The 10,904-nt window shown below is 44.9% G+C and overlaps 1 protein-coding gene across 2 annotated transcripts in view; it reads right to left on the bottom strand.

The window, feature by feature from the left end:
- The window catches only part of MAP3K3 (mitogen-activated protein kinase kinase kinase 3), a 39,461-nt gene continuing 30,332 nt past the window's right edge, over positions 1,776–10,904 (bottom strand). For both annotated transcript variants that reach the window (XM_021377781.1, XM_021377783.1), the window contains exons 15-17: positions 10,561–10,690; positions 8,739–8,916; positions 1,776–6,369 (exon numbers count right to left, since the gene is read on the bottom strand). In XM_021377781.1, coding sequence (XP_021233456.1) covers positions 6,141–6,369; positions 8,739–8,916; positions 10,561–10,690 — 537 coding nt within the window. In that variant the 3' untranslated portion in view covers positions 1,776–6,140. The remainder of the gene's footprint in view (positions 6,370–8,738; positions 8,917–10,560; positions 10,691–10,904) is intronic.

Genomic DNA, 10,904 nt, shown 5'->3' with positions numbered 1-10,904 from the left:
CCTCCAACCCAAGCTTGCACTTTCCTCTCCCACCCCCTGCTCCGAACCACCCAAGAAGAGGCGTGGGGAAGATGCAAGGCAGGACCACACACCGCACTCCTGGAACGCAGCGTTTCTGTGGAGCATGTTACTCCTGAGAGGGCAGCCCAGGAGGGAACAGGCCATCCTGCAGCCCTAACACGTGGATCTCACGTTCATTCTTAAAGCAAATGTTACCAGTGATCACGCAGAGCAGGAAGGAGAGGGAAAGCCTCAGCTTTGGGAAAGGTGTCCTACAGTGAACACAACTAGTTTTCAGAGCCTTTGAGCTTTTAAGCTTGTCCTGTGGCACGAGTGAGAATTTCAGGTTCTAGCACAAAGAGAGGATGTCAGGAAGTAACAGTTCCTGTCTGATTCCATTGGACATTTTTGTCCTGATGCAGCTTCAGTTGTCTGGTTCTCATCAGCTCTGGAAGAGCACACAAGTGCCACGCATGTACTTGTTTCACGTGCAGGGGTTTCTGTTGCATCAGCCTATTAACCCATTTTTTCTTTGTTGTTCACATATTACATTAACAAATATTTCCGCATTTCATAGACATAGCAACTAACAATACCCTGACCCGGGAAAAGGAGACTGCAGGGAAAGTTGTGGCTCTGGCCCAGCATCTCGAGGGACCACACTGGCATTCAATCCACTGCTCAAGTGACAATAGCACAAAAGACTAGCTCATAAACACCGAGCAGAACCAGGAAAAAATGAGTGTCTGAGCAAGCACTGCAGACCAACTTTACAGGAACACTATTTCTGTCCTTTCCTAAGATAGTATGCTGGAAAAAATATAAAGCCTGAAAATATTTGGAAATATGGGCACCCATTCCCTTACCCTGCTTTAGGACAGCTAAGCTTACCCTGCCCAAGTCCCGAGCACACTCCATGCAGGATTTCCCTTTTGCAGGACAGCATCAATCCTGGCAGCGGAGCTCGCGGTGTCTCCCATTTGCCTGAAGTCCAGAGGCCTCACTTCTCCACCTTTTTGCTTTATAAAATGACCTAACAACACAGCCAAAAGAGAAACAATTCAGGAACAGTTTCCAGATATTTTCAATCAATGTTTTCAAGCAGGCTGAGCCTCACAAGTCAGAGCTGCAGCTATCCACTTAGCAACCTCCATGGGGAACGATTCCCAAGAGTTCCCAGCTGAAGCAGAGCACCCCAGCCAGGGCAGACACCGTCATACAAACCATCTCCTCACGGTCTTGCTGCCCAGGTCCTTTTGCCTGCCTGATGACAATCCACCCCTGTAAGCACTGGTGAATTAGGACCATTTATAGACCCATGTCTGGACTAAAGAACTCACTCCCACTGCACAATCCAAAGCCCAGCTTCTGCTCTCCATCAGCAGACTCTCCATGTGACGAGCCAGTGAAGCAGTCCAGCTACCTTCCTGCAAGGTGAAATGAAGACACTGCTATTTTTACACTCTAACGACAGCAGCAGTGAAAACAAAGCTAGACAGAGCCATTCTACCTCTTGGAAGAGCGAGAATGGATGAATGTGACCTTCCCCAGAGGCAGCGTTGTAGAGGACACGCTTACCTGATCCAAGAAGCAAGGCTTCACAAATAGCACACATCTCCACCTGTCCCAAAAAACAAATCCCCGAAAGGAAAAATTTCATCCTTCAGTTAAGGTCCTTGGTTAAGAGGAAAACGAGCTGTCCCATCTAGTTATCCAGAAGCATCATTTACACGGGAAGTAACAGACACCGCACTGCAAACAGCCACCAAAAAGGCTTTCATATAAATGATAATTTTATTGTAAATAAAACGATACATTGGCCTGGCTTTGCACTGCAAGCCCCCGGTCGGTATATATAGACTACTGGTTCAAGGTCTCCTGCACAATCCAGGTTAAAGCAACTTCTCCCTGCTCTGCACAATTTATGTCAGACAGGCATTGATGGGCAACAAGGTCCTTTTCCACGTTTCTAAACTGCCTCCTTGTCCATATCTAACTGGGGAACTCGGAGCTGCTGGTCAATTTGCTCCTGAACAAGGTTGGGGTTGAATGACCTGAAGCTCAAATACCATTAACCCACAGAATATTAACTGAATTCTCCCAGCTCCACAGGCGGGTACAGGCCACAGGACTGCAGATATTCAAATACATACAATCTTTCCACCCAGCAGCATTAACCTAAGCACCAATCATGGGGGTCTGATTCAGCCCCGTCTCTGCAGAGCTTTAAATATCTGGGCCTTGCCTACCAGGGAAGGTGTGTACAGCAGGGATATGCACCTGCCCAGCTTTCACAGATTCTCTTAGCTCCCTTGGCCCTTGGAAATAACCTGTGTCACCTGAGCGGGTACCAACTTCCCTCTAGGTCCATTTGTTCTGGTAATGAATGGCAAAGGGAACTCTTTGGAGTATCTTCAAGTCCTTGGGAATACAACTCCAAAAACGTGAAAAAAAATTCAAATTGCTGCAACGTCCAACAATTAGAATAGGCAAATATTAGATTTTACTGGAGAAGAAGCTAGTAACCTGGAATGCACAGAATCGTCACGCCAAGACCAAAATGCCAACAGTTTGCTTCCTAACAAGCTCAGTTTGCCAGATCCCCTGTTTTCCCCGCTCCTCTCTGATGGGAATCTCTGACATGTTCCTGCTCAAAGTTTCAGCTGTTTCAGGATAATAGTACTCTTATAAGATATGTTTTGTAAAAAAGAATATTCTCCACTTCTGCAGCATCTCCCATCAAGAATCCCAATACTAAATACTCGCTCTATCTCCCTCCCAGAAAGGAACAGCTGAAAACACAAAATGATATTTGGAATGGACACAACAGCTTATTGTTAGCCTGGCCACTCTCCTCTGAACAAGTTTATTCCTATTTTTTCCCAATTCTGCCAGGATCAAGAGGCCAGATGTAATTCAATTCAGGGGTATCATTACATTTATGTCCGCTTGAAATTTTTTTTTGCTGTCAGGGCTGTATAAAGAGACTGCAGAACAGATGCCAGCCTCAAGTTTATTCACTGCAGCAGTGGACTGAGGAATCCAGATCTCTCTTTTCCATAATCAAGATGGCTGTGAGGAAACAAAGAAGGCATTTTGGCTTGGCTCTACTCGTTATAAACCATCCGCAATTTCTCTGCAAAACCAGCTGCTTTTTTTCCTTTTTAAATTCATAAAGGCGTCAAATTTATTTCCCATCCTCCCCCCTACCCCGTAACAGTCGAGTCGATATATATAAAAATCACCAAATATGATCTTTTACGATATAAATTAAAAAAAAAAAAAAAAAAAGTATGAGGCATCACCGTTTACATGATGTAAAAAGAGCTAAAAAAGAGCGATATAAACTACATTCATAAAAGTGCATCTCCAAACATACAAGTAATGCTTTGGCTTGTTCCTGTGCCGAACGGGTGGCATTGGGTCAGGGACTGGAATACAACAAGTCCAAGCTGGCACCCCATGTTCTCTGTCACTGTACAATTGCTATTTACTTTCATTAATACAGACTGGAATACAAGTGTATACACAGAGTAGGCACATTTCAGCATAGGTGGTGGGAAGGACCAGAAGCTCTGGCAGGGATAGGACTGAGCCCATCAGCCCGTGATGCTCTTTGCTTTGCTCTGGAACAGCCTTCCATGACGCTTATGAGGTAAAAGCCACAACAGATCCTGAGGATTTCGTTGCTTTGAAATATTACAAGTTACACCATTTCCTCATGCCCTATTCTCCCAAAACACAACGTGTGGGACAGCAAGGAAAGACCATGGAAGGGGGTGAGGACAAGCCAAGGGAAGAGAGAAACCTACGCAGGAAGGATCACTGCAGTCGACATTGCTCCCGTACATCCGCAGGTTCAAGCGGGATAATTAAAGATTCCAATCTTTGGTATATTCATAGTTGCAAGGCTTGAAGAGTGCTACTGGGCCCCACGGGAGTGCTGACCACCCTACTTCTGTCAAGGCTACAGGAAGGACTCAACATCCCCCTGCAGCCATTTACACCACAGCTAAGTGCTGTCAGATGCTCCCCAGAACAGAGCAGCGGTGTCACGCCCTCACTTCCCTCTGGTGCAAGCGATAGTGAAGTGCAGGCTGAGAGTCAGGCCACGTGTCTGGACAATTTGGAGTCAAGTTCCAGGCTTTAAGGAGATCAATAGAAGTGCTCTCACTAAATAAATTATGGAACGAGGGCTTTCATAAAAGTAAAATCCCCCTAAGTGCCTGCAACCGAAACAGTGCATCCTTGTAGTAGTGCAGGAGAGCCCAAAAGTGAAACCAACACTAGCTTGCTTCCACCCATTGCTGCTCCGAGTTTGGCACAGAAAAACCACTTCAGATTGTTAAACCCTTTCAGGGCTTGTTTTCTTTTTCTTTTTCTTTTTTTTTTTTTCCCCTCTTCTAATTCAACCTATTGTTATTTATGGTGTGTTCAAGGAGCTTGGTCACTTTAAAACTTGCTTTATCCTGTCATGAGCTTCAAATGAATTCCTGTTAATTCTACTGCATTATGAAGCCACTTTCAAGGTTTTCTGGGGGAACAGAAGGGCACGTGGACCCTTACTATGGTTTCCAATACAAGAGTAGAACACCTTTAGCGTTGCTCTATGAAGCAATACTTTAGCTAGTCATGTGCTTGCTTCTCTTAGTTTCATTCCATGCAGAAAACTTTTAATTAACTCTCAAATCCCCAGCACTTAAAAGCTGCTGCTCTTCTGTGTGAAATAAGGACCTCTGGTGTCCCAGTGCAGCATGTCAGGCCAGTAAGCCACCAGGAACTCTGTTATCAGAGATGTGGTGCACATCAAATGCAAAATGCCAGCGATGTATCTGTATGTATACACCTGCATGGGGCTCTCTGCAACTCTCCTCTTGGTCAGACGGTTCTAGACAACTGCTAGCATTACAAGTGTTCCCTTTGTTCCACTGACTTAATTTGTACAAAAGCTTGTTTAAATAGGGTCAAAACATTTTATGGGAACCTTAAAACGAACACTTGCACGCATGTAAAACACAATGCACACACTGTGAAGGGATGAGCTTGGCTCTAACTTACTGTGCACAAGTAAAAGTGGTGTCCAGCAAATTCTCCACATGAAAGAAAGGCAATGCATTTTCTTAATTTTCCATTAGGCTGGGCCATTAAAGGAACACCTAAGCTTTTCCCAAAGTAAATTCCCAGGCACCAGTTAAACTATCTTTGGTTTAAGGGACAGTAAAAAGTTAGCAGCCAAAATGATAGGTGCAACAAAAAGCTGTTCTGCACAACTCCCGTCCAGCAGGGTTTTGTTTAGACCCAGCAGCCTCAGGGAGATGAACCAGGAGCACACGTTTGTTGGTTAGCACAAGCTAACCAATGCTGCTTTAATGCTAGGACAGATCAAGCCTTGGAAATCAAGCTCTGGATGTTCTAATGTCAGTGGGAGAGCCCTCATCTCAGGCTCTAGAGTGATTGCATTCTGCTGAAACGTTTCTGATTATCCTGACATTTAGCTAGAAAGACCTCCCTCACCCCCACCCCAAAATCCATGGTTTCATTATAAAATAACACTATTCACATACTTTTGAATCAATATTTTCTGAACACCTTCAGATGCTGAATACTTAAGAAGAAAAATATATAATATAGCGAGCGCATGCTCAATGACACATGGCTTTTTGCTGGATTCATGTACTACAGATGTCTCTAAAGCCCTAGAAGTTCTGGAAAACAGTGACCCACACGAGTAACCACTTGTAGAAAGCTGATCTTGAAAGCTGTAGCACGTTTCTGTTAAGGAGAGTGTAGCTCTTCCAGTTCCCACGCTGGTTCAGAGTTCTTCTAGATTCAACCAGCGAGACGCTTCTTACATTCCCACTCTTGGGCCCGCAGAAAACACACAGCTGGCTACAATTTCACATCAAGGTAACTAGGGCAAAACGCAGCTCTGTTTGGACAGCTGTCGGTAGAATAAACATTAGTCCAGCAAACAAAGGTATCAGGCACAAGGGCAGACCCTAGGTTCCTTGGTATAACTTCCCCAAAGGACTAGGACAGCTGAGTTGGCATTTTGAAGATGCAGCACCACAATGGGCAGTTGCAACTAGACCAGATGGAGCGCTGAGAGCCCAGCAGGAGCTGCTAGCAAGGGAGGTAATTCAGTACTGGAGCTGTGCAAACTGATGTCTGAGCAGCTCTTCAGCAGAGGGTCTGTGCCTGGCTTCCACAAAGATTTGCTTTAGGAAGTCCCGGCAATGTTCTGATATGTGGGAAGGGAGCTGGGGGTTGGTTGGCTGGGTGGCAATTTTGAAAATGGCTGCCATGGCTTCGTACTCTGCCCAGGGTGGTTTCTCTGTCAGCATTTCCACAACAGTACAACCGAGGCTCCTGGAAAAGCAGACAGGAAAAAAAAAAGTGAGAACCGACTCGTACAGTAATGCAGTGTTCAGAGAGAACTTCCAAGCAGCCAACATCAAGGTAGCACTCTGCTCTGAAAACAGCTATAAAATGGCTTTGTGCTCAGCGAACGCCGTGTGTGCACAGATTTCGAGCCAGATCTGCCAACATTGCTGCTTTTACTACTGTCAGGCTAGCAATAAAGTGCTGAGACAGGGAGGCTGGTTTCCACTGTGGTTCTCACTGCACTGAGAAAACCGTGAAATGCCATCTGCGCAGCTCTCCTTTGCTCAAATTCTACTCTCAGTAAACAGCTGGATTAACAGCAAGGGACAGGAGGTGTGCACAAGGGGCCCCTGAAGGTGCTGTCGGACCTCAATGGTATTTCAGGAGCTGCTCGTGCTGCTGCCTCAAAAGCACTTGCTGAGTTGCACTTTTGAACCAAGGTCCAGTGAATCAGAGCTGGTTGACCCCACGGAGCCATTTCAGCAACATCCTTTTTCACTGCGTTGTCTCGGAATACCCACGTGAGAAAGCTCTCATCTCCACAAGAAACCAAGCATCCAGGACAGGCAAAAGTTAATTAAAATTTTGACCGCTCCAAACCAAGAGGGCAGCAAGTTAAAAACGTCAGCAGAGCAGATGCATCATTATGTTAAGGCAAGACTCCTAGAGAAGTTAATGGGACTCTGCAGGGTCATTCAAGGCAAAAAGATGATGGTGAGGATGGACACGGCTGGGCCACCTTTCTGCAGCAAGCGTGACACCAATACTTTCACAAGAAAGATGAGTTTCTGTAGCACAGCAGTGACTGTATTTTGCTCAAAGAAGATTAATTGCTTCCTCAAGGCCACAGATTAAGCAAAGGCAGATAGCGAACTTCGGACACCCACTTTTGTGTTCTGATCACATTGGGCCATTAAAAAAGCAGAACTGCTGCTTCTGCCTTTAAACGAAACCCTCTTTTGAAGTGGAATGCAGAGAAAAGATATTTGCAGAGGCAGACTTGCATCACTTGCCAAGACAAGGGAGGAAAGGAATTAAATCCAATGAATATGCAAGAAATGACTTCTTGACAACATTTAAAAACCAACGTGAAATTTTTACACTGATTTCCAGCCATTTAAGACTTACTAGAAGAGAGAACAGAAAATGCAAACCATGTGTGCTGAAGTGCTGGGGGTTTGCACAAGAGCAGGCAGGGATATATTATTGTTTAGACTGATTTATACCGTTTAAGCAGATCCGGTTTCTTTAAGATATTCAGCAAACAGCAGGAATGTTTTTCATGTCAAGTCACTCCAGCAATAACAAATAGCTCACATATTCTGCTGTTTAGGAAAAAGAAAATTGGAGAGGGGCCTGCAGCAGTGGCGGAAAGCCAGGTGGCTAGATTTGTTACGTCTTTGAGCCTCTTGGCCATACGCTTCCACCCTGGGACTAAAGTTGCACTGGAAAATTCTGACCCCCCTAAATAATGATTGGGATTGTAGGAACTGGAACCCAGCCAACGGCAGTGTCTCTTTGATGGGAATGGACTGTCAGCACCAAGAGGAAATCCACAACTCCATCAATCCAGGGGGAAGGGCACGTGCTCCATTCTCTCCCAAAGAATCCCAACTGGGACACTCTGAAGAACTTAACTCTTTGCATACAAGTTAAACTTCAGCTATGCTTCCATTCACTGCTTGTATGGGAAACAGTGTAGGCCTTACTTTATTATGGAGATGCAAACATACTTCATGCTGTTGTCATTTAGCTTGGTTTTATGATCTCACCTTCCTGTGGCCTCCAAAACCAACATTTTGACACAGGACCATTTTGCTTTTTCCTTTCGATAGAGGATATTTCTCAGCTATGCCAATAATAGCATGGCTACAGTTTCCATTCATGCATACTTTAGATCACCTCTGATCTGGCCCGTATCTTTTGTGTTATTCCAGGTTCGGGCATCTTTCCTTTAAAGCTTTGTCAACATACTCAAATTCTGTTCCTTTCATTTCCAGCGTTATAAGCATACCTCTCATTTTAAAACAAAATGAATGGACTCTCCCCAAACAATCTTTAGCCTCTTACCAACACAAAGGACATAAGAAGGGTGGAAACCTCATGTCAGAAAGTTAGAGAATTAGCTATCAGCTTGAGGGCAGAATGAATGGAAATTTTTACCTAAATGCTGAACGAACAGTTGTGTATCGACACTGCAAAGCACAGCCTGCAGTGAGTCCTCTACTTAAGTTCACCTTAAACTGCTCTCATTTCTGATCCAGTCAAAATCTGAATTTGGATATGTGGTTAACAGAACGCGAGTTTCCAGAAAAGCTGTAAACTGATCTAAAGGCAGAAAGTTAAACCCTCACCATACATCTGCTTTTCTTCCATAGCCTTCTCCGCTGATCACCTCTGGGCTCATCCAATATGGCGTGCCAGTGACAGAGCGGATGCCTGTTCCAGACATACAGATTGTCTGCAGCCGTTTGCTGGCCCCAAAGTCCCCAAGCTTCACATTCCCAGCAGAGTCACGGAGAATATTGGCTCCTGGACAAGAAGGAAAATAAAAAATAAAAAGAATAGAGACAGCTGTTTTCATGCAATCCAGCTGTTGGATCTGCAGCCTACAGAGTTGATATCTAACCCAGAAATACCCACGCTCATGGTATGGCTTTCTCCCTGTTAAGCCCCAGGTGACCTGCTGAACATCATTTCTTTATTTCAGGCTGTAGACAAGCCAACTGTTAATGGCTGCAAATGGGAAAAACTTCAGGGGAAAAACACAAGGAAGCAAAGGGGGAGGGGAAATGAGAGCTGAGTCAGCACTGTCATTGTTACACTGCCTGTAAACAGTTCAGACAGACTATACAGGGCCCCTAGGCCAACGGCTTAGATAGTACATAGTTGTGTAGAAAAGGATTTTATTTGGATACTGCTTTGGTGAATATACTCAGCTGACCAGAAAGCAATGGTTAACAGATGTACCTAATTAAACCACTTTGAACTCCTACAATAAACAATCAATCTCCACTTTACTTGGTCAGAGGTCCTGAACATGAAATGCAGAGGAAAAAAAAGCAAACTAAGAGGATACCTTATGTGTGGATACAAGCTAAGGCTTAGACACATACACAAAACAAACCTTCCTTCAAAGCTGCAATAGGATCAAGAACTCTTTTTTTGCCATTATATGCCTATGTGAACTCCTTCTGCCCTCCAGTAAAATTTGTGTTCTGAGATGGCTTTACCACTTCACTTTCCGACTGGGAGAGCTGAATTCAGAATAACACTTTCCATCCAGCACCCTGGAGACAAATTAACAGTTTGGTTTAGAAGATAGGTGCAGACTAGTGAATAATCCACTGGTAGGAAATCATTTGGCATAGAGCACCATGTGAGCAGTATACAAGGTGTTATTCAAGAATCAGCAGCTCATTTCCCTTTGCCAGCCCTAGAGGGGAGGCAATGAAGATTTATAGGCAGGAACAAGAAGATATTTTTCTTGCAGCGAGCAATGCTCCTGTCCCTCCAGAGCACAGAAAAAAAATTGTGTGGTGCCTGCCACATCTGTTGACATTAACTCTTATGGAGACTGCCTGGCTCCATGGGGTTATACTGGGAAGAGGAAGACTAAAGTCTAATCACACAAGCTCTACATGGAAGGTTACAGAGGTCTCTTACACAGAGCAGGAAGGACAAGTCACAAGAGCCTGAGGAAAGCAAGACTGACAAGAGAAGGCGCAGGGCTCTTGCAGCAATTGGTATGTTTACCAGCTGAGAATCAGAACTTCGGTCAGAAAGGAAATTAGAAGGGAATCCACAAGGAAACAAACGTGTTACGAGGGCAGTGAAAGTTAGGAGGCAGCTTAACCTCATTTTGCTGAGGTGTCAGAGAAAGACGAGGAGTTACAGCTGAGCAGTCCTAAGAATGAATTAGAGGCTTGCAGTCTTCCTTTCTATAAACACCAACTGCCACGCTCTCAGGTTCTGTACAGGAAACAACCCAACTTCCCTCACCCAGCCCACAATACCCCCCTTCCCTAAGGCCTGCTCAGGATACAAGACAAATGGATACTGAGCAAAGCAACGTTCAGAAGCCCCAATCAGGAGAATGAATTCTTAACGTTTGGCTTCTTCTTCTCAGAGTTCCGTTAGCATGTGGTATATCCATAAATCACCAGCTGATCTCACCCTTTATGTCCCTGTGCACAATCATGTTGCTGTGAAGGTACGAGACTCCCTCGAGAATCTGGCGAGTGTATTTCCGGGTTACATTTTCCGTGAGAGCACCATATGCCTTCAGCTGGTCCTTCACTGACCCCTGCACCAAAACCGAACGGAACAGGCTGGTAAAGCAAAGACACACCACAAATCTTGCAGTCTCCATTCAATTCCCAGAGCCGAGACCATGTTATATACCCAACCAGCGCAGCAATCAATTCTGGCCTCTTCTAAAGCCTTTTTTGTGAGGCTCTCAGAACTTCTTGCCCTGTGAAACCCCTTTTGAGGAAAGCAAGGACATTGCTTTACAGCAA

The sequence above is a fragment of the Numida meleagris genome, chromosome 26, assembly GCF_002078875.1.
Source record: "Numida meleagris isolate 19003 breed g44 Domestic line chromosome 26, NumMel1.0, whole genome shotgun sequence".
Taxonomy (NCBI): Eukaryota; Metazoa; Chordata; class Aves; order Galliformes; family Numididae; genus Numida; species Numida meleagris.
The sequence above is the reverse complement of the archived record's forward strand: the minus strand, read 5'-3'. Positions and strand labels throughout refer to the sequence as shown.